This window comes from Hyla sarda, chromosome 11 (genome assembly GCF_029499605.1).
Source record: "Hyla sarda isolate aHylSar1 chromosome 11, aHylSar1.hap1, whole genome shotgun sequence".
NCBI lineage: Eukaryota > Metazoa > Chordata > Amphibia > Anura > Hylidae > Hyla > Hyla sarda.
The window spans coordinates 76278980-76303154 of NC_079199.1; the positions used below are offsets into that span (position 1 = coordinate 76278980).

The 24175-nt window shown below is 42.5% G+C and overlaps 1 protein-coding gene, 1 non-coding gene and 3 pseudogenes across 2 annotated transcripts; all 5 read left to right on the forward strand.

The window, feature by feature from the left end:
* The first annotated feature begins 4894 nt into the window (after positions 1 to 4894).
* Positions 4895 to 5097, forward strand: LOC130296133 (U2 spliceosomal RNA; annotated as a pseudogene).
* Positions 5098 to 6686: 1589 nt separating this feature from the next.
* Positions 6687 to 8664, forward strand: LOC130295449 (zinc finger CCHC domain-containing protein 3-like). The gene is made up of 2 exons (XM_056546232.1): positions 6687 to 6871; positions 7311 to 8664. The coding sequence occupies exon 2, from the start codon at positions 7327 to 7329 to the stop codon at positions 8446 to 8448; it is 1122 nt and encodes a 373-aa protein (XP_056402207.1). The 5' UTR covers positions 6687 to 6871; positions 7311 to 7326; the 3' UTR covers positions 8449 to 8664.
* A 118-nt stretch (positions 8665 to 8782) lies between these two features.
* Positions 8783 to 8942, forward strand: LOC130296036 (U2 spliceosomal RNA; annotated as a pseudogene).
* A 4845-nt stretch (positions 8943 to 13787) lies between these two features.
* On the forward strand, positions 13788 to 13979 carry LOC130296143 (U2 spliceosomal RNA). The gene has a single exon (XR_008849134.1). It is a non-coding gene; the product is annotated as a U2 spliceosomal RNA (small nuclear RNA).
* Positions 13980 to 21118: 7139 nt separating this feature from the next.
* On the forward strand, positions 21119 to 21294 carry LOC130296083 (U2 spliceosomal RNA; annotated as a pseudogene).
* Positions 21295 to 24175: the final 2881 nt, after the last annotated feature.

Here is a 24175-nt window from a genome sequence, read left to right on the forward strand (position 1 = left end):
AGTGTGCATGGGAAATTGTCTGGCAGCCTCCCTGACAGCAAGCAGTGATAGTGCCCATGAAGGGGACCTTGTTGGGCCCGCCCCTTTCACGGTTATCGCTTCTCGGCCTTTTGGCTAAGATCAAGAGGTGCGAGGTGGATTGCAGGAGCTATCCCTTGCGGGGGCTACTGTGAATTGTGCGATAATGGCTTTCCAGAGCCGAATTAATTACCTGAAAGATGGAGAGACCAGGATAAAGAATGGATTTCGTGTGGATATCCTTGAAAGTGCATTGGACAAGTTCAGCTTGGAACATCTTGTGAAGAACATCTTCCTAAAGACCTTGCTGGTGAAAAAGCAGGATATTCTATGTCTGCAGCAGCATGGGAGAGCTTCATATGTCCTTGTGCTTGAATCTCACAGCGCCTGTCAGAATCTGCACTACCAATTAAAGTACAAGCTGAATTCACCTGAGCTGGATGGACTTACCTTCACTGTGTTATACACTGCAGGAGAGACAAACCTGGTGGTGTTCATGTACAATCCGTATGTGAATCTGGCTGACATTGGGCGCTTTCTCCAGAGATATTGCTCTGAGGTGAAAGGAGGAGAGAAAATCTTCAATACAGAGGATCTCTGGACTGGTAAATACAAGTTCCGTGTGAAGTTTAGAGCTGATCCTGATGGAATTGAGGGCATGCAACATCCGCCCTCCAGCTTTACAATTGGCAGAGACAGAGGCTACCTGTTTTATAACAACATGCCGGAATTTTGCAGAAAATGCAGGAGCTTTGGCCACAGACAGGATGCTTGCACTTCACCATCTGTGCAGTTCTGTGGTCGCTGCGGCAAAGCTGGACATACCTCAGGAGGTTGCACAGAGGAGGTGGTGTGCAATCTCTGCGGGCAACGTGGACATGTGTTCAAAGACTGTCTGTACAGGTCCAGAACTTGGGCGGAGGTCGCTGCATCATCTTGTGACCAGGCTGCTGCTGCTGCTGCTGCTATTGCTGCCACTGCTGCCACACCCGAGGCTGGATCCAAACCTGTGGACACTATTCAGACTGCGGATCCTGTTCCTGTTGCTGTTACTGTTGGGTCTGTTCAGACTGCAGTCTCTGCAGTTAAAAAGAAAGAGACTGTAAAACCTGCTGCTGTAAAGCCAGATGTTATCCAGCGGAAAGTTGGTGGCAGTGAACCCCGTGCTGTCCCTGCTGTCACCATGGGGGCGGTGGAGTCGGTGGTCGCTGTCACTGAGTCGGACTTTGCCGAGTCAGATATGGAGCAGGGATCATCTGTGGCTACACTTGCAAGAGACTGGTCAGAGGAAATGGAGGTTGAAGACTTGAAAAAAAAAGAGAAAGAAAGATCCTGTTGTCTCAGATGTGAACAGTGGCCAAACAAAACGGTTACTGGTTGCACCATCTCAAGTAATCCAGGAACTTACATCTCCTGAGTCTGAGGCAGCAACTCCTGAAAAGGGTTAAATGGCTACCATCAGCATTGCCTCGCTTAATGCGAGAGGAATAAAGAGTCCTGCAAGGAGGGCTGCTTTTTTTTCATTTTTGTCAACTTTGAATGCAAGAATTTTTCTAATTCAAGAATGTGGAATTTATCATCACATGAATTATGAATACCTGAGAACTGACTGGATATATGGCCCATCTATCTGGTCAGGTGACAACTCAAACAAGAACTCTGGAGTTGGAATACTTTTTAAGGGCCAGGACTTTAACATCATGTCCTTTGTGGAAATTGTGCCTGGGAGGGCATTGCTTGTGAATGTACAATATAATGGAGTGGAGTTGAGGATTATTAACATCTATGCCTCCCCTGTTAAAGAAGAAAGATCCTCCCTCCTAGAGATTGTGCAGTTGTATTTGCATGGAGCTACCTCTCTTGTCTTGGGAGGAGATTTTAACTGTGTGTTGCCTGATGAGAGGAGAGTCTCTGGGTCTGTGAGAAAAGACAAGACTGAAGTGCAGCTGAAGAATCTAATTCAGGACAACAGATTGCAAGATGCCTGGAGAAGTCAAAACCCATCTGACCCTGGTTACACCTGGGAAAGTAACATCTATAAATCCAGAATTGACTTTGTCCTTATTTCTGAAAATATAAAAATAAATAATGCTAAACTCACAGATAATGTCTTGTCTGACCACAAACTTCTCTCTGTGGAAATTTACTTACCTGATGTCATCAAAGGGAAAGGTGTTTGGAGACTGAACTCACAGCTCCTAGAAGATGAAATCATAAAGAGAGACTTTGTTATTTATTATAAAAAACTAAAAAATCTCCAACAGCGGTTTGCATCAATGCTGGACTGGTGGGAGCATGCAAAGGCCAAAATAAAAGAATATTTTATGCGTGCTGGTGTGAACAAAGCCAAGGAGAAGCAAAGGTGGTTTAAAAGGCTAAACACAAAACTGCAAACCTGTTACCAGCTGAGGAGCATTGGTGTGAATATGGATGATACAATTGTAAAGGTGAAAGAGGAGATAAAGAAAGCTGTGGAAGGAAAAGGTAAAGAAATTATTTATAATGCAAAAGTGGAACATATGGAAAAAAATGAGACTTGCTCACGCTTCTTTTTAAAGAAACTTGTTGAAAAGAAAGAATTAATAAAAAATCTTGATGGTGAGACTACTAAAGATGGACTTTTAAATAAAGCACACAGTTTTTATCATGATCTTTTTAGTGAAAAACACATTGACTCTGACTTTTTACCCGAAGTAATGGACTCTGTGCAATATTGTCTGAGTGATCAGGACAAAGATGTTTTGTGCAATAGTGTGAATATGGCTGAAGTGGAAAGTGCAGTAAAGAGTTTTTTAAAAGGGAAAACTCCTGGATCTGATGGATTACAAATAGAATTTTACCTGTCTTTTTGGGAAATTTTAAAGTCTGATTTTTATGCTGTTCTTAAAGAGGTTTTTAACTGTGAGAAGCTGCCTGAGTCCTGGAGGAGTGGTGTGGTGACTTTGTTGTACAAGAAAGGAGACAAGACAAAGCTAGAAAATTGGAGACCAATCACTCTACTCAATGTGGACTATAAAATTTTTGCAAAAATCTTGGTCAACCGCATGAAGCTAGTGATTGAGACGGTGATCCACCCTGACCAAGTATGTGGTGTCCCAGGGCGTGCAGTGTGGGAGCATCTCAATGTCATCAGAGATGCCATCTGGTACCAGCAGGAGCGCCAACAGAAGCTTGCAGTGTTATCTCTTGATTTTATGAAAGCATATGACAGAGTTTCCCACCAGCATTTATGGACTGTTTTAAAAAAGATGGGTTTTCCAGAGAGTTTTATCAAGCATGTTGCACTTTTATACAATGACTGCTTTAGCAAAATTTTAGTCAATGGGTTTTTATCTGAAGATGTTTTACTGAGTTCGGGCGTTAAGCAAGGATGCCCTTTGTCACCGCTGCTATTTATATGTGCAATAGAACCCCTACTGGCTATGCTGAGAAAGGACAAGGTGATCAGAGGGGTCCCCATACCAGGGGGTAATGGACAGTTTACGAAAACCCTTGCATATATGGATGATGTGACCATTTTATGTGACTCAGAAGTATCTGTCAGAAGAGCCTTGATGAAGACTGAATTTTTTTGCCAAGCATCTGCTTTTAAACTAAATATTGCTAAATGTGAATGTTTGGGGATTGGGAAGTGGTCAAATACAGACATCCCCCAACTAAAGATCCAGAGTGAGAAAATAAAGGTTTTAGGAGTGGTTTTTAATGCAAAAAATGATGGAGAGGAGAGTTGGAACATTATTAAAGAAAAGGTACAGAAAAAATTGACTTTTGGAAGCTTAGGAAACTATCAATTGAAGGGAAGCTTTTAATTATACGTTCCTTGCTTTTACCTGTTTTATTGTACCTTAACACAGTGTTTCCTCCATCAGAGACTGTTCTTAAAAACCTGCAAAAACAATTTTTTCATTTTATCTGGAGTTCAAGGATGGAAAAACTCAAGAGAGACATTATGTACAAGCTGCACAAAAATGGAGGTAAAAACGTTCCTAATCTTAAAAATTTTTTATACCTGAAGTTTTTTAGCATGTGTTTTAAGACTGTTTTATCCTCTAAACAATGGACATTTTATCTAAAGTATGCTGCTGGTGATATATTTAGAAAAAGAAAATGGATTCACCTACCTCAGACATCCCCTGTTTTAATCATACCTCCAAAGCACTATATGGTTTTAGAGAAAGTGATTCGTCTGTATAACTTGAAAGACATGGACATTGAGATTCTCAAGCATCCCAAAATAATAGAGATGGAGCTCAGGAGATCGGAGCAAACCTCTGGGATTTTAAACTTCTCTAAAACAAAATGTGACAGAGTGTGGAGGATGGTTAATGCACCGTATCTGGAGAATTGCAATAAAGATCTTGCATGGTCAATAGCACATGAGTGTGTACCTACCAGACACTTTCAGCACAGACGGGGATTGTGCAATACTTCAAGATGTCCAAGAGGAAGCTGTGGAGGAGAAGAGACAGTCTTACATGTGTTTTGGAACTGTTTTTATGCTCAAGAGGTGTGGAAAAGTGTGGCGAGTCTTTTAATGTTTCTTACCGGTCTAAAGACTTTTAATCATGAAGTTGTTTTATTCGGGAATTTTACGAGTCAAAATAAAGATACAGAGAGAGTGATATGGACTGTTGTGAATACCGTCAAGAATGCCTTATGGAAGTCTCGCAATATTTTGGTTTTCCAGAAAGACTTGATTAGTGAAAGTGACTGTTTTAAACTTGCACTGAGTGATCTTTTTGTCTACTATTTATTGGACAAAAAGAGACTGGGGGCCCAGAAAGCTAATTCACTTTGGCACTTTAGTCTTTGGAATGCAATAATGTGATATGTAATATGATGCATTTTGAATAGTAGTGAAAGTTTACTTGTATGTATTTCTTGTTTTTGCACTTTACTAATAAAAACGTAAAAAATAAAAAAAAATCTGTTCTTATCAGTTTAATATCTGATACGTCCCCTATCTGGGGACCATATATTAAATGGATTTTTGAGAACGGGGGCCGATTTCGAAGCTTGCTTCCGTCGCCCTATGCATTGACCCGATATGGCAGTATCTTCGGGTACAGTGCACCACCCCCTTACAGGGTTAAAAAGAAAGATTCCTACTTTCATTGCTACCTGCTTGCTGGCTAGCCAGCTAGCCAGCCCTGTGGGCCTTGCTGCTGCTGCAGCCAAAAAATAAAAGGTGGTGCTGCTGCTGCTGCTTCTGCTTCTGCTTGTGTCTGGCCGCTGTTGGAGCGTCCAGGCACAGGACTTCTGCTGCTGCTGACTAAATGGCCTCCTTAATTGGATCATCTGAGCAGCCAGCACACCTGTGCAGGTAGGTAGGGCATGACATGATAGGCAGCAGCCTTATAGCGGGTGGGTGCTGAATGTTCCTAATTGACAAAATAAGATTAATGCTTATGAAGAAATATAAAATCTCATCCCTTCCCCAATATCGCGCCACACCCCTACCCCTTAATTCCCTGGTTGAACTTGATGGACATATGTCTTTTTTCGACCGTACTAACTATGTAACTATGTAACTATGTAATATAACATGGGGGGGTCTCCTGGCTGTTCACACAGGTGTGTCATTGCTGTACATTGACCATGCATTGCTTCTGTGGTATTGCAAAGGCAAAGACAAATGCTTCCAGCCATCCATTGCACTAATGGATTGGTCATCAGCTGGCTGTCTATGTCCCGCATCAATATAGACCAAAGTACAGAGGGTTAGGCTATTCTATTGTGCACCTACCTAATGCATCAGAAGGTGCGAGGCCCTTGCTAAATTCTGTGCACAGACTTTGAGATCTATGCTTTAGACTGTATCTAAACCTGCTCCAACATGGACTGACATTCTGGCCTACTTTCAGCCGATGCGACTTGTCTGTCGCTGAACAGTCGCTTTTTATGTATTCAGCACCTATGTATAATGTTGTAAAAATGCTCTAGAAGCTAAAGTCGCAGAAATGTCACACATATTTGGCCTGCAACTTTCTGTGCGACAAATTCAGACAGGAAAAATCAGTGTAAATCCTCAGAAAATTATCCCCCAGTGTCTCCATCTGCTGGCGGTATTGAATAAGCATTGCTGCACTGATAGGGTATGCATTAGACGAAAAAAAAGAAGAAAAAGAAGAATAATACGCCCAGAAAAGAGGCGAAAAGGAGAAAAACTTAAAAAAAACGTGAAAAAAAAGTAAGAGGAAGAGAAGGGAAAAAAAGGTGGAAATGGGTTTAAAAGTGATTTAGGCGGAGAAATATATATATATATATATATATATATATATATATATACGCGCACACACACACATATATATATAAACGTATTCTCCGTTGAGATATTGCAGCCGCTGCTGTGTCCAGGCCCAGGAGCTTTAGCACTGTGCTGTGATGTCACTCAATACCACTGACATCACTAGGTGTAAACAACATCTCACCTTAGCTGTGTATGTGACTCTGGAGCTGGTTGGTGATGTCGTCTATTATGGCCTTCATAGAAGCAAGAGGAGATTGTTGCATCCATCCATCTAGAACCCTTAGAACTACAGTGCTATGATGTCACTCACTTCCACAGGCCTTGCAGAGTGTAAACAACAACAACCCAGCTTTGTTGTGTATGTAACCATGGGGATTGTGATGTCGCCTAGAACCTTCACAGCAGCGACAGCTTTATGAGGAGCATCAGCACTGCTCTGCCTGAGCAGAACCATCACCGCCATAGGTTGTCAAATAACCCGGATTTAACCCACACAAGTAAGTCCAATAGGGTGCAGGCATGTCCTCTATGCTTACAGCTTCCCGTGGGTGTTGGTTTGATACCGTTTGGGGACAGCCAAGGAGGCATCTGCAGGCAACAAAGGTAGGTGTGTGCTTGTGTGTGTGTTTCCTATGCAGATCCTAAGCCCAGTGTCACATGCAAGTAGGAGGAGTAAGAAGGGTTCCTGGCAAATCCGGGTTATGGATTGCATTTAAAAAGGCCCCGTGGGAGTGTAATGGGCCCCTGTCTTGCTGCTTAGCAATAATGGTATGGGTTTAGGTTCTGCTGTGTGTACTGGTGGTTGACTGCCCCCCAGCCCAGAGTGTGCATGGGAAATTGTCTGGCAGCCTCCCTGACAGCAAGCAGTGATAGTGCCCATGAAGGGGACCTTGTTGGGCCCGCCCCTTTCACGGTTATCGCTTCTCGGCCTTTTGGCTAAGATCAAGTGCAGTTTGCTCTGGTCTGGCCAGAGGGTGCGATCTCTGGGTTTACCCAGTTTGCCGGAGGAAGATTTTTTTTCACTGTGGTCCTGTACTGACAGATTATCATCTGGAAGAATGGCTGGAGTAAAGAATACTATCCGCATGGAGGTGGATCCTGCAAGTTCCAAGAACAACATGGTTTATCTGGTGAGAGACATCATTATGGAGAAGATTGGAGTGGACAAGGCTGAAATCTTCAGTGTTAATGAGTCTCCCCGCAGGGGCTCCTATGAGGTAACCTTTGTGGATGAGGGCAGGTGTTTGCATGTGTATGAATACTTAAGGAATCTCAGCAATGAGCCCTTGCTGGTTGGGGTGAAGATTACTCCACTGTTTGGTCTGCAGGAAAAAACTGTGATAGTGCATGTGCATAATCCTTACACAGATGTGGAAATTATTAAGAACTTTTTGCACAAGTACTGTGACTATGTGAAGGGTGGAGAGAAACAGACGAATGTACTGGGGATTTTTAACTGCAATTATAAGTTTGTGGTTAAATTAAAAGTAGACCCTACTTGTGTTGGGGGTTTTAAACACCCCCCTGCCAGTTTTTCCATTGCAGGTTATAGGGGGTACCTGTCCTATGCTGGTCAGCCTTCCTACTGCAGGAATTGTTTTTCCTTTGGACATTTAAAGGAGAACTGTGTGCAAGGACAAATGTGCAGGAACTGTAATACTGCTGGCCACCATGCTGGAAGTTGTCCTAAAGCCAGGAAATGTGACTTATGTCGGGAGGAAGGTCATGTTTATAAGGACTGCCCTGGGGTGAGAAGTCCTTTATTCAGTAGTGTGGTGAGAGAGGGGGAAATAGTGAGGAGATTGGCCCCTCTGAAGACCATTGCAGCTCCTCAGAAGCCCCCTGATGTTCAGGCTGCAGTCTCTGATGCCTTCAGACAGTTGGAGGAAGTTATTGAGGGAGTGCAGAGTCCTAGTCACTCTGTGGAGTCTGTTCACCCCTCTGACCCTGTTCACATTGAGCCATTTCCATCCTCAGGTGAGACTGATTTGTGTAACAGGGAGGGTGGTGGGAAACATAATGCAGAGGATGAAAATTATGATGGCTTTCAACTGGTGCATGGAGGGAAGTCTGCCAAGAAAAGAAGAGGTGAGAAGGGTGCGGACTCGCGCCCGGAAACCAGCAACTTTTATGAAGTCCTGGAGACGGATGTTATGGAGGCTACTGAGAGTGGTGAATAACTATGCTGGGACTTGATTTGCTAGTTAGTAGCAGGTGGCTGATGCACCTGTGTAGCTCATGCAGGGTTAAACCTTGTTCTTTGTAGCTTTAGGCTATGGGTTTTGTTGTATGTTCTCAAAATGTGAGAGTGTTTAAAAATAAGGCTAGGAGAGCTGCTATTTTAAGTTTTTTAGCTCAGGAAAATGCTGCAATTTTTTTGTTTGCAGGAGTGTGGTATTGATCTCACCATAAGTCAGGATGAATGGGTGTATGGTCGGTGTGTGTGGTCTGGGAGTGTTTTGAATAAGAATGATGGTGTGGGGATCTTGATTAAATCACCTGACATTGCTGTGGAAAGCTTCTCGGCCTTTTGGCTAAGATCAAGTGTAGTATCTGTTCTTATCAGTTTTCATGCTGGTGGGGATGGGTGCTGCATGGAGGATGCAGGTGTACCAGGGCTTTCCGGGGCTGGTTCTGAGGAATCAGCTCGACGGCTGCCCCGATGTGACCTGTTCCCTCCGGGTCTCGCCATGAGGCTGAGAGGGTCTAGAGCCGAGGTACTTTTGTGCCTCGGGGAGTGGTGACCCCGAGGTGCCGAAACTCACTGGGAGAATAGACTCACTGAGTTGAAGCACGGGCACCATAATCTCTTCACCTTGTGGCACTCACCTCTTGATTCCCGGCCTTCTGGCTAGGATCAGAGAAATTTTTATAGATCCGGCCGGATGTCCGGGCAGTATATCTGCACACATTCACTTATTTATTTCTTTTTTTTCTCACTGTGTCACTTTTTGCGTGTTGTGTGTTCACAGGATTGGTCAGGATGCGGTAGCCCTTCTGGGTGTCCCTCCTGGCGGTCTAGGGGAGGTGTGTGTGGCCATTAGGTTCCGCACCTCCCTGCAAACACCCCGGGTACTCCTGCTTTGGCAGGGTACCTACCGTAATCGGCTCTGCGGGCAGATACCTTGGCTAACGCCAAGGGGGATGCCGGGAGCATTTGTGGTCCCCTAGTAGCTTCGGCGAAAAGGGACATCGAACCTGGAACCTCGCAGGTACCTTTTGGTCCGGAGGCGAAGGGTAAGGTTTGTTGGGGGGCCTCTCTCCTATCGGAGAAGGGCTTGCGATAGACCGCATCCTTTGTGCACGTTTTTTTAGTGTAACACGTTTGCACTTTTTCTTGCACTTTGGGTGAATCGAAAGCACGTTCCTCGGCTTTAGATAAAAAAAAATTGCTGTGGAAAGCTATGTGGTAATTGAACCTGGCAGGTGTATTTCTGCTGTATTAAGTTATAAAAATATGAAATTTCGTTTGATTAATGTTTATGCTCCTGCATATAAAAATGAAAGAAAAAATTTGTTTGATAAGTTAAAGTTTTATGTTCAGGGCAAGATGCCTGTTATTTTAGTTGGAGATATGAATGTTGATTTAACAAAAAAAGCTTTTGATGTATCTGGTAGAAAATTATTTGAGTTAGTCTCTGATTTTAGGTTAAGGGATATCCAAGAGTTATGTAATATTAATCCTAATTTATGTACATATCATGCAGATAGAGGTAATTTTCACTCTAAGTTAGATTATTGTTTTTTGTCTGAGAGTTTGAATGCTTTAAGTTACAGACAGAGGTCTGTTTGTTATTCGGACCATGATTCCTTGCTGTGTGAGATTGATGTGGGTCAGAGTGCTGTGTATGGGAGAGGTTTGTGGAAAATGAATATTAAACATTTAGATAGTGTGGATGTGAGAGATCAGTATGAATGTATGTATAAGAAGTGGTGTGGAAAGAAAGGTGAGTTTGATAACATTATTTTGTGGTGGGAATGGGTTAACAAGAAAACAAAGTCCTTTTTTAAGTCCTTTGGATACAAAGTCGCTGCTCTTAAGAGGGAGCAATATGTGAAGTTGAATGCGCGTTTGTCCTATTTGTGTAGGTTGAGAGATTGTGGAGTGGATGTTCAGGATGATATTGTGAGCACTAAGAGGGAGATTAATAATTTTGTGTTGGAAAAGGGTAGGAGTATCATGTATAGGGCCAAGTTAGATAAATTGGAACATGATGAGAAATGTTCACGTTATTTTTTCAAAAAAGTTTTTTCTAAAAAACCTGTTATTGATATGATTGTGAGAGAGGATGGTAGGGAAGTGACTGGTGATGGTGTGAGTGAGGAAATTGCATGCTTTTATGAGGAGCTGTATGGAGAGAAGTGGAGAGATGAGAATTTGGAGAGTGAGGTATTGAGTGTGTTGGATGGGAAGCTTGGAGAAGCTGAGCAGGCTTTTGTTATGCGTAAGATTTCAAGTGAAGAAGTATGGGATGTAGTGCAGAAAATGTCAGCAAATAAGACTCCAGGGGAAGATGGTTTGCCTGTGGAATTTTATCGTTTTTTGTGGAATGTGGTGGGTAAGGATGTTGTTGCAGTGTGTCAGTTTATGTGGGAGAATATGGAAATTGCGGAGAGTATGCGTGGTGGTGTGGTAGTATTAATTCCAAAAAAAGGGAATTTAAAAAATTTAAAGAATTGGCGTCCAATTACGTTACTTAACTGCGATTATAAGATCTATGCAAAAATTATTGCTAATCGAATGAGGGATGTTGTTGAATGTGTGGTTGGTTATGATCAGTTTTGTGCTGTGCCTGGACGTCGTATACATGAGAGTTTGTGTCTGTTGAGAGATTGTTTGTGGGATTGTAAGAGTAGAAAACAAAATGCTTATTTGTTGTCACTTGATTTTGAAAAGGCGTATGATAGGTTGTCTCATAATTTTTTGTTCAGGGTATTGTTGCGAATGGGGTTTCCGAGTGATTTTGTGTGGAGAGTTAGGAGTTTGTATGATAGAATATATAGTAGGATGCTCGTTAATGGATGTGTGGGGAGAAGAGTGAATGTTTTTTCAGGAGTAAGGCAGGGGTGCCCGCTCTCGCCAGTAGCGTTTATATGCGCGATTGAGCCTCTGTTATGTCTGATTAGGAGGGATAAGATAGTGAGAGGTGTTCATATTCCTGGTAGCAATGGTAGGGAATTTAAAGTGAATGCTTATATGGATGATGTATGTGTCCTGTGTGATTCTGAGTGTGCTGTGAGGAGAGTGAGGCTTTTGGTTTCAATTTTCTGTGGTGCGTCTGCTTTTAAAGTGAATTGGTTAAAGAGCGAATGTAAATGCTTTGGTGAAGGTGGGTTAAGTAGTGATGTTGGGGTGAATGTAGTGGAGGGGGCTATTAAAGTATTGGGGATTAAGTTTAGTAAGGACTTGGATGGAAAGGAGAGTTGGGATGATGCAAAAAAGAAGGTAGAGATGCGTTTGAATTTTTGGAGTATGAGAAGTCTTTCTTTTATTGGAAAAATTGTGGTTATTAAAAGTGTTGTTTTACCAATTTTTCTGTATGTTGCTATGATTTTTCCTCCGCAGTATATGTGTTTAAGGAGTCTGAATCGGGTTTTGTTTGTCTTTTTCTGGGGGTCTAAAGTAGAAAGATTAAGGAGAGAAGTGGTGATTAAAAATTGGCGGAAGGGTGGGATGAGTTTTCCAAATCTGGAGGTTTATTTTGGAGTGAATATTTTAGTTTTCATACTGGTCATTATTGAAGGAGATAAGAAGATGTCTTGTATGACTAAGTTTCTTGCTGGAAGACTGTTTGTTAGGCTGAAGTGGTGTAAGAGGGATCTGAGTAGGCCTGTTGCTTTTGAGGTTCCTAAGTGGTATGAGTGGGTTGTGAGGTTTTTGGAGAAATTTGAGTTGATAGAAGAAGAGATGAGTGTGTTGAAGAATAAACGTTTGGTGATGAGAATGATTGAGAGTAAAGAGGTTGTATGTAATATTAATTCTGTGAGGGGAGCGGATGTGGAGAAAGTTTGGAAGAAAGTAAGGATGGATGGTATGTCTAATAAGCAAAAGGAGATTGTGTGGCAAAGTCTACATGGTGTGTTGCCTGTGAGAGAGTTTCAGAAAGCAAGGGGTTTGGTGAGATGTGATGTGTGTCCTAGAGTGGGTTGTAATGGTTTTGAAAGTGTTATTCATCTCTTTTGGAATTGTAAGTATGCTCGTGAGGTTGTTAGAAGGCTTGGTCCTTTATGCAAGGAATTGACAGGTATGGAGTTTTTGTCTTTTGAGATGATGATGTTTGGGCTTTGTGTAAGTGGAGGTCAGAATGTAAGAGTGTTGTGGTTATTGTTGTCGTGTATTAAGGAAGTCTTGTGGGATGTGAGGAATGTTTATGTGTTTTTGAGGAAAGAAGTGAGTGTTAATAATAGTGTGCGAATGGTGTTAGGCAAACTGTATTTGTGTTATTTGTGGGATTCTAAGAGGGGTGGGATTGATGCGGAAGGCATTTGGAAATCGAAAAAATGGATTCATCTTGTTGATTTATCTTGATTGTTTTTTTTTGTCTGTTTGATTGATAAATAAAGTTTCCCAATGATGAGAGGGTTGTGTGTTACAGAAAGTTTGTAATGCCAGTTTGAAAGTATTGCTTGGAGTACTTTCATCCCCTACCTGAGGGATTTAAAAAAAAAAAAAAAATCTGTTCTTATCAGTTTTTCATGCCGGTGTACCGTAACGCCGGTATGGGGCTGGTGGGGATGGGTGCTGCATGGAGGATGCAGGTGTACCAGGGCTTTCCGGGGCTGGTTCTGAGGAATCAGCTCGACGGCTGCCTCGATGTGACCTGTTCCCTCCGGGTCTCGCCATGAGGCTGAGAGGGTCTAGAGCCGAGGTACTTTTGTGCCTCGGGGAGTGGTGACCCCGAGGTGCCGAAACTCACTGGGAGAATAGACTCACTGAGTTGAAGCACGGGCACCATAATCTCTTCACCTTGTGGCACTCACCTCTTGATTCCCGGCCTTCTGGCTAGGATCAGAGAAATTTTTATAGATCCGGCCGGATGTCCGGGCAGTATATCTGCACACATTCACTTATTTATTTCTTTTTTGTTTCACTGTGTCACTTTTTGCGTGTTGTGTGTTCACAGGATTTGTCAGGATGCGGTAGCCCTTCTGGGTGTCCCCCCTGGCGGTCTAGGGGAGGTGTGTGTGGCCATTAGGTTCCGCACCTCCCTGCAAACACCCCGGGTACTCCTGCTTTGGCAGGGTACCTACCGTAATCGGCTCTGCGGGCAGATACCTTGGCTAACGCCAAGGGGGATGCCGGGAGCATTTGAGGTCCCCTAGTAGCTTCGGCGAAAAGGGACATCGAACCTGGAACCTCGCAGGTACCTTTTGGTCCGGAGGCGAAGGGTAAGGTTTGTTGGGGGGCCTCTCTCCTATCGGAGAAGGGCTTGCGATAGACCGCATCCTTTGTGCACGTTTTTTTAGTGTAACACGTTTGCACTTTTTCTTGCACTTTGGGTGAATCGAAAGCACGTTCCTCGGCTTTAGATAAAAAAAAAAAAAAAAAAAAAAAAAATCTGTTCTTATCAGTTTAATATCTGATACGTCCCCTATCTGGGGACCATATATTAAATGGATTTTTGAGAACGGGGGCCGATTTCGAAGCTTGCTTCCGTCGCCCTATGCATTGACCCGATATGGCAGTATCTTCGGGTACAGTGCACCACCCCCTTACAGGGTTAAAAAGAAAGATTCCTACTTTCATTGCTACCTGCTTGCTGGCTAGCCAGCTAGCCAGCCCTGTGGGCCTTGCTGCTGCTGCAGCCAAAAAACAAAAGGTGGTGCTGCTGCTGCTGCTGCTTCTGCTTCTGCTTGTGTCTGGCCGCTGTTGGAGCGTCCAGGCACAGGACTTCTGCTGCTGCTGACTAAATGGCCTCCTTAATTGGATCATCTGAGCAGCCAGCACACCTGTGCAGGTAGGGCATGACATGATAGGCAGCTGCCTTATAGCGGGTGGGTGCTGAATGTTCCTAATTGACAAAATAAGATTAATGCTTATGAAGAAATATAAAATCTCATCCCTTCCCCAATATCGCGCCACACCCCTACCCCTTAATTCCCTGGTTGAACTTGATGGACATATGTCTTTTTTCGACCGTACTAACTATGTAACTATGTAACATAACATGGGGGGGGGTCTCCTGGCTGTTCACACAGGTGTGTCATTGCTGTACATTGACCATGCATTGCTTCTGTGGTATTGCAAAGGCAAAGACAAATGCTTCCAGCCATCCATTGCACTAATGGATTGGTCATCAGCTGGCTGTCTATGTCCCGCATCAATATAGACCAAAGTACAGAGGGTTAGGCTATGCTATTGTGCACCTACCTGATGCATCAGAAGGTGCGAGGCCCTTGCTAAATTCTGTGCACAGACTTTGAGATCTATGCTTTAGACTGTATCTAAACCTGCTCCAACATGGACTGACATTCTGGCCTGCTTTCAGCCGATGCGACTTGTCTGTCGCTGAACAGTCGCTTTTTATGTATTCAGCACCTATGTATAATGTTGTAAAAATGCTCTAGAAGCTAAAGTCGCAGAAATGTCACACATATTTGGCCTGCAACTTTCTGTGCGACAAATTCAGACAGGAAAAATCAGTATAAATCCTTAGAAAATTATCCCCCAGTGTCTCCATCTGCTGGCGGTATTGAATAAGCATTGCTGCACTGATGGGGTATGCATTAGACGAAAAAAAAGAAGAAAAAGAAGAATAATACGCCCAGAAAAGAGGCGAAAAGGAGAAAAACGTAAAAAAACTTGAAAAAAAAGTAAGAGGAAGAGAAGGGAAAAAAAGGTGGAAATGGGTTTAAAAGTGATTTCGGCGGAGAAATATATATATATCCAATTGGTATAGGTCACAGCAAAAAGTATGCAGACTCCCAGTTTCAAAAAGGCTGTGGTCTTTATATAGGTCATCAGCAATGCAACGTTTCGGCTATAGTGTAGCCTTTATCAAGCATACAAGGCTACACTATAGCCGAAACGTTGCATTGCTGATGACCTATATAAAGACCACAGCCTTTTTGAAACTGGGAGTCTGCATACTTTTTGCTGTGACCTATACCAATTGGATGTTCTGTATCTGGACTGGTTATCCGGATGGTCACGGGCATAAGAGCAGGGACTAGTGCTGTCTTCCTCCTTGGACGTATATATATATATATATATATATATATATATATATATATATATATATATATATATATATATATATATACGCGCACACACACACATATATATAAACGTATTCTCGTTGAGATATTGCAGCCGCTGCTGTGTCCAGGCCCAGGAGCCTTAGCACTGTGCTGTGATGTCACTCAATACCACTGACATCACTAGGTGTAAACAACATCTCACCTTTGCTGTGTATGTGACTATGGAGCTGGTTGGTGATGTCGTCTATTATGGCCTTCATAGAAGCAACAGGAGATTGTTGCATCCATCTAGAACCCTCAGAACTACAGTGCTATGATGTCACTCACTTCCACAGGCCTTGCAGAGTGTAAACAACAACAACCCAGCTTTGTTGTGTATGTAACCATAGGGATTGTGATGTCGCCTAGAACCTTCACAGCAGCGACAGCTTTATGAGGAGCATCAGCACTGCTCTGCCTGAGCAGAACCATCACCGCCATAGGTTGTCAAATAACCCGGATTTAACCCACACAGGTAAGTCCAATAGGGTGCAGGCATGTCCTCTATGCTTACAGCTTCCCGTGGGTGTTGGTTTGATACCGTTTGGGGACAGCCAAGGAGGCATCTGCAGGCAACAAAGGTAGGTGTGTGCTTGTGTGTGTGTTTCCTATGCAGATCCTAAGCCCAGTGTCACATGCAAGTAGGAGGAGTAAGAAGGGTTCCTGGCAAATCCGGGTTATGGATTGCATTTAAAAAGGCCCCGTGGGAGTGCAATGGGCCCCTGTCTTGCTGCTTAGCAATAATGGTATGGGTTTAGGTTCTGCTGTGTGTACTGGTGGTTGACTGCCCCCCAGCCCAGAGTGTGCATGGGAAATTGTCTGGCAGCCTCCCTGACAGCAAGCAGTGATAGTGCCCATGAAGGGGACCTTGTTGGGCCCGCCCCTTTCACGGTTATCGCTTCTCGGCCTTTTGGCTAGATCAAGTGTCTGGTCAGGAGGATCCTGGGAGTTTGTCCTACCTTTTTCCAGGGGGGGCTGCTACGAGGAACCGAAAAGGCGATCGACAAGATGGGTGTTCGCATCCGTTACCTTACATCCGGTGAAACGCGGATTCGTTTTTCCTTTCGCTTTGATGTTGATGAAGACAAGCAAGAACTCGTCCAACTTTCTTATTTTGTGAAAGAAACTCTCTACAAGCTTCTTGGGGTGAAGAAAGAGAACATCGTCTGTCTCAGAGATCCTCGGAAGGGCAGCTTCATCCTAACTCTGGACTCTGCTTATGCATGCCAGAATCTTTTTGAGAAGCTGAAAAGCAATCAAAACCTTGCTGAGCTTGATGGGATCACGGTCACAGTGTTGTATACTGGAGGCGATATTCCTCTAGTTTTGTGTATGCACAATCCCTTTGTGACTGTGTCCCATATTGAACTCTTTTTGGGGAAATACTGCAGTTCTGTTAAGTATTCCCATAAGGTGATGAATTCAGAAGACCTATGGACGGGGAAACATAAGTTTTTTGTGAAAATGAAGGAGGATGCTACTGGCATTGGAGGGTTGTGTCATCCACCCTCCAACTTTTCTATCGGTCGGGATAAGGGCTATTTGTTTTATCCCGAGATGCCTACTTTTTGTAGGAAATGTAAGAAATTCGGACATACTATGGAAGTTTGCACGGACACTACAGTTCGCTGTGGTCGGTGCAATCAAGAAGGCCATGTTTCTAAGGACTGTGCTAAAATCGTCTGCAACATTTGTGGTGAAGAAGGCCATGCCTTTAAAGATTGCAGTCTCCGTTCCAGTGTAGCTAGATCGTGGGCTGACCGTGTAGCGGGGAGAGTGGGTGTAGTGCAAGCTGAAGTACCACCTGCGAAAGCACCCCAGCGGTCTGAGGCGCCTTCAGAAAAGCCGTCTGTAACTTCTGATGTTGTGTCAGAGCTTATGGACCTTTCTGCTGCTGTGCCTGAGACAGAGGGGAGACCTTCTGTGGAGGGTTCTGGTGGTGGAGGGTCACTAGTAAGCAGTGAAGCCATGGAGGTTGGCGTGAAGGAGATCAAGCGGAAGAAGGAACTCGGAGATGAGCCACAACTTGGCATCAAACGGCCTGTCAAAAAAAGCTCAGACGAATGTGAGGACAGTCAACATGCATGGAGGCCTTCTATAAGATCAGCGTCCGATCCAAAAAATATCAAAGAGTTCGAAAGCCCGGAGTCACCTGTGGGTTTCATATCGGACTCAAACTCCAGTAGCGAATAGCTTCCTTAAAGTGCTCCTCTCTTAATGTGAGAGGTCTAAAGAGCCCTACGAGAAGGGCTGCTTTGTTTCGTTTTTTAGAGACCTTGGACTCTTCTCTGTTCTTTTTACAAGAATGTGGAATTGAACATAGTCCAAATTATGAGGACCTTTGTCGTGGCTGGACTTTGGGACCATCGGTCTGGTCGGGTGACAATCTGAACAGATCTTCAGGTGTTGGGATCTTGTTTAGAGGTTCAGATGTACAAGTTTTGTCCTTCTTAGAAATTATACCTGGTAGAGCGCTATTAGTTAATATTAAGAACAATGGCTCGGAGATTAAGCTTTTTAACATCTATGCTTCTCCTGAAAAAAATGAGAGAGCCGACTTGATTAATGATATTCAGGCTTTTATCCCAGGTTCAACACCTATTTTAATGGCTGGATATTTTAATTGTTGTTTGAGTGGGGATCATCGTGAGAGTGGAAGTGTGCATGTCAGAGTGGATAAAACAGAGAAACAGATTAAGAGTATGACTGAGGATTTTAACTTTACTGATGTCTGGAGGAGAAAATACCCAGACGACCCTGGTTACACATGGGAAAATAATGTCTGCAAATCCAGGATTGATTTTATTTTTTTATCGGAAAGTTTTAATCTAGTTGATGTTTCTCTTTTATCGAATATTTTCTCTGATCATAAGTTATTATATGCACATGTCACTTTACCTGGCCTAGAGAAAGGCAGAGGCGTTTGGAAGCTCAACACTACTTTATTAGAGGACATGAAAACAAAAAATGATTTTATTGCTGCTTATAACAAATGGAGATTGCGTCAATCCCAATATAAAAATATTTTGGATTGGTGGGAGGATGTTAAAAAGTGGACTAAACAGTTTTTTATCCGTGTGGGCATCCAAAAGGCTAAGGAGAAAAAGTTATGGTTTAAAATGTTAAACACTAAAATCCAAACATATTATAAACTAAAGCAAGCCGGGCTTGAGATGGATGATGTTATTGCTCAGACAAAGAATGAAATAAAAAATGCCATTAGTCAAAAAGGAAAAGAAATTATTTTTAACAGCAAGGTGCAATGTCTGGAGAATGATGAAAAGTGTTCGAGATTCTTTTTTAAGAAGGTGATGGGAAAGAAAGAAATGATATCTGTAATAGAAGGGAAGATAACTAATGAAGAGATGTTGCGAGAAGCACAAGTATTTTATCAGGAGCTTTTTAATAAAAAAGATATTGATATTTCCTTTACTAATGATGTTTTAGATACCTTGGATTCAAAACTTGACAAAACTGACCAAGAGAGCCTTTGTGATGAAATCTTTTTACCTGAACTTTTAAGCACTTTTAAGAGTTTTTTAAATGGTAAAACACCTGGTTCGGATGGGTTGCCAGTTGAATTTTATCTGTGTTTTTGGTCCATTTTAAAAGATGATCTTTTAGGTATTTTTAACTGTGCTTTTAAATCTGAGATTTTACCTGCGTCCTGGAGAGATGGTGTTGTTACTCTGATTTTTAAAAAAGGAGACATCTCTAAATTAGAAAATTGGAGGCCTATTACCCTGCTAAATACAGACTATAAGGTTTTAGCAAAAATTTTAGCAAATAGGCTCAAGCAGGTAATTGCTAAGGTTATACACAGTGACCAAGTATGCGGAGTACCTGGAAGGAAAATAAGTGATCATCTAAACCTTGTAAAAGATGTTTTATGGTATCAGAAACAATGTGATCAGAAATTGGCAATTTTATCCTTGGATTTTCAAAAGGCTTATGACCGTGTTTCTCATGATTTTTTATGGTTGGTTTTAAAGAAAATGAATTTTCCTGATTTTATTGTTGGAAAAATTGCACTTTTATATAAAAACTGTTTTAGTCGTATTTTAATTAACGGTTTTTTATCCCAAGAGGTATTTTTACAGTCTGGGGTGAAACAGGGGTGCCCCCTATCACCCATTCTTTTCATATGTGCAATAGAACCTCTGTTGAATGTTTTGAGAAAAGATAAGCTCATTAGAGGAGTGCCAATCCCTGGAAGTGGAGGACAGAGCGTAAAGACGATAGCATACATGGATGATGTTAATATTCTATGTTCAGATGAACCAACCCTGAAACGTGCTATCAGACAGACAGAATTTTTTAGTGAGGGCTCTGGCTTCAAATTAAATAAAAATAAATGTGATTGCTTTGCAATAGGGAATTGGGGCAATACGGAGGTGAATGTGCAATATGATAAAATCAAAATCTTGGGTGTCATCTTTGACAATGAAAATAATGGAGAGGAAAGCTGGTCCATCGTCAAAGAGAAAGTGCAAAAGAAAATAAGTTTTTGGAAAATGAGGAAATTAACAATAGAAGGAAAAGTACTGATAATGAAAGCTTTGTTGCTACCTATCATGCTATATTTAAGCTTGGTTTTCCCACCGAGTGAACGCACCTTAAAGTTTTTAAACAAGATTTGCTTTCATTTTTTATGGGGGTCTAAAATGGATAAACTCAGGAGAGATGTAATGATGAAGACAAAGAAATTGGGGGGTAAGGATGTGCCTGATTTAAAAAGGTTTTTATATATTCACTTTTTTTCTATGTGTTTTAATGGCTTGCAAAGAAACTGTTATTGGTCTTATTTTTTAAAATATGCTGCAGGTCACATTTTTAGAAAAAGAAAGTGGATAACCTTACCTTTAACGTCCCCAATCTTATTTATTCCCCCAGCGCACTATGTGGTTTTAGAAAAGATTATTCGTATTTATGGCATTGCTAATTTTAGTCAAGAAATTTGTAGTAATGCACGAAAATTAGTTCCTGAAATCAGGAAGATAGAACAGATTTGCTTAATATCTAATTATTCCACTGAGAAATCTCTAAGAGTTTGGAGGATGGTGAATATGGGATTCTTATCTAATGACTTAAAAGATCTGGCCTGGCAGATAGCACATCAATGTTTGCCTACCAGAGAATTCCAACACAGAAGAGGATTGTGTCGTAGTGCAAAGTGCCCGAGAATGGGGTGTCCTAGTGAAGAAACAGTTTTACACATTTTTTGGAACTGTTTTTACGCCCAAGAGATATGGCATTTGATAGGACCCTTACTAAAATTCATTTCTGATCTTAATTTTTTAAATCATGAAGTTATTTTATATGGATTTTATAATGTTTTATCTGTGAAGAAGTCTCGGGTTTTGTGGATTAGTATAAATTGTATTAAAATTGCACTATGGAAGACGAGGAATATTCTTCTTTTTAAAAGAGACACTATTACCTCTAAAGATTGTGTTCGCCTAGCTCTTAGTGAGATGTATGTTTTCTATTTATTGGATAAAAAAAGATTAGGTCACAAAGTGGCTAAAAGTCTTTGGAATCTACATCTGTGGAATATGCTTTTAGCAGACTAAGTGTAATCTGGACTGCGTAAGGTCTTTTAGTCTAAGAATATTATATCTAAAAGTAAAAAATCTGTTCTTATCAGTTTAATATCTGATACGTCCCCTATCTGGGGACCATATATTAAATGGATTTTTGAGAACGGGGGCCGATTTCGAAGCTTGCTTCCGTCGCCCTATGCATTGACCCGATATGGCAGTATCTTCGGGTACAGTGCACCACCCCCTTACAGGGTTAAAAAGAAAGATTCCTACTTTCATTGCTACCTGCTTGCTGGCTAGCCAGCTAGCCAGCCCTGTGGGCCTTGCTGCTGCTGCAGCCAAAAAACAAAAGGTGGTGCTGCTGCTGCTGCTTCTGCTTCTGCTTGTGTCTGGCCGCTGTTGGAGCGTCCAGGCACAGGACTTCTGCTGCTGCTGACTAAATGGCCTCCTTAATTGGATCATCTGAGCAGCCAGCACACCTGTGCAGGTAGGGCATGACATGATAGGCAGCTGCCTTATAGCGGGTGGGTGCTGAATGTTCCTAATTGACAAAATAAGATTAATGCTTATGAAGAAATATAAAATCTAATCCCTTCCCCAATATCGCGCCACACCCCTACCCCTTAATTCCCTGGTTGAACTTGATGGACATATGTCTTTTTTCGACCGTACTAACTATGTAACTATGTAACATAACATGGGGAGGTCTCCTGGCTGTTCACACAGGTGTGTCATTGCTGTACATTGACCATGCATTGCTTCTGTGGTATTGCAAAGGCAAAGACAAATGCTTCCAGCCATCCATTGCACTAATGGATTGGTCATCAGCTGGCTGTCTATGTCCCGCATCAATATAGACCAAAGTACAGAGGGTTAGGCTATGCTATTGTGCACCTACCTAATGCATCAGAAGGTGCGAGGCCCTTGCTAAATTCTGTGCACAGACTTTGAGATCTATGCTTTAGACTGTATCTAAACCTGCTCCAACATGGACTGACATTCTGGCCTACTTTCAGCCGATGCGACTTGTCTGTCACTGAACAGTCGCTTTTTATGTATTCAGCACCTATGTATAATGTTGTAAAAATGCTCTAGAAGCTAAAGTCGCAGAAATGTCACACATATTTGGCCTGCAACTTTCTGTGCGACAAATTCAGACAGGAAAAATCAGTATAAATCCTCAGAAAATTATCCCCCAGTGTCTCCATCTGCTGGCGGTATTGAATAAGCATTGCTGCACTGATGGGGTATGCATTAGACGGAAAAAAAGAAGAAAAAGAAGAATAATACGCCCAGAAAAGAGGCGAAAACGAGAAAAACGTAAAAAAACGTGAAAAAAAAGTAAGAGGAAGAGAAGGGAAAAAAAGGTGGAAATGGGTTTAAAAGTGATTTCGGCGGAGAAATATATATATATATATATATATATATATATACGCGCACACACACACATATATATAAATGTATTCTCCGTTGAGATATTGCAGCCGCTGCTGTGTCCAGGCCCAGGAGACTTAGCACTGTGCTGTGATGTCACTCAATACCACTGACATCACTAGGTGTAAACAACATCTCACCTTTGCTGTGTATGTGACTATGGAGCTGTTTGGTGATGTCGTCTATTATGGCCTTCATAGAAGCAACAGGAGATTGTTGCATCCATCTAGAACCCTCAGAACTACAGTGCTATGATGTCACTCACTTCCACAGGCCTTGCAGAGTGTAAACAACAACAACCCAGCTTTGTTGTGTATGTAACCATAGGGATTGTGATGTCGCCTAGAACCTTCACAGCAGCGACAGCTTTATGAGGAGCATCAGCACTGCTCTGCCTGAGCAGAACCATCACCGCCATAGGTTGTCAAATAACCCGGATTTAACCCACACAGGTAAGTCCAATAGGGTGCAGGCATGTCCTCTATGCTTACAGCTTCCCGTGGGTGTTGGTTTGATACCGTTTGGGGACAGCCAAGGAGGCATCTGCAGGCAACAAAGGTAGGTGTGTGCTTGTGTGTGTGTTTCCTATGCAGATCCTAAGCCCAGTGTCACATGCAAGTAGGAGGAGTAAGAAGGGTTCCTGGCAAATCCGGGTTATGGATTGCATTTAAAAAGGCCCCGTGGGAGTGCAATGGGCCCCTGTCTTGCTGCTTAGCAATAATGGTATGGGTTTAGGTTCTGCTGTGTGTACTGGTGGTTGACTGCCCCCCAGCCCAGAGTGTGCATGGGAAATTGTCTGGCAGCCTCCCTGACAGCAAGCAGTGATAGTGCCCATGAAGGGGACCTTGTTGGGCCCGCCCCTTTCACGGTTATCGCTTCTCGGCCTTTTGGCTAAGATCACGTGTGGATTTCTGTGCGTGGTTTGGGTTGAAAGGAGTGGTGATCGGGGCCCTCTTTACGGGGGGCCCTGGATTGTTGCTGAGCTGCGATCGTGGGTTTTACCTGCAAAAATGAGCGAGAAGGCGCGTGGACTTGAGGACACGGTGCGGATCTACGTTCCTGGCGAGCACCGGGGGACGATCGGACTTGACCAAATCGTTTTGGAGATTCTTCGCAAGCTTGATTACCTACAGGTATGGAATGAATTGGCTATACAGGATTTTCCTAGACAAGGAATTTATGATATTACTTTTTGTGGTTCTGAGATTTGCCAGAGAGTCTATATGGATCTTGAAGAAATGAAAAGGAAAAGTGAGCCTGCTATAATGAAGAAGATTAAAGTGGAACCGTTATTTATGAATACAACAAAGGTAGTAATTGTCCACATGTATAATCCTAAGGTTTCTGATGAAATGGTTACAAACTTTTTGTTCCGGTATTGCGAGGAAGTGAAATTTATAGGAAGACTTAAGAACAAGTTTGGGTACTTTAATTGTAAGAGAAAGTTTATTGTAAAATTTAAAAAAGATGAAGGAATGCAAGATGGAAGGAAGAGCATACCACAGGTGTTTTCTATCGGAGGAGAGAGAGGTTTCTGCTTTTATGAAGGCCAGTTGCAATATTGTAGAAAGTGCCATGCCTATGGCCATGTGCAGGATTATTGCCCTGAGAAAGGAGAATGTTGCAGAAATTGTGGGAAAACTGGTCATGAAGCAAGTATCTGTACAGAGAAGAAGACATGTGATATCTG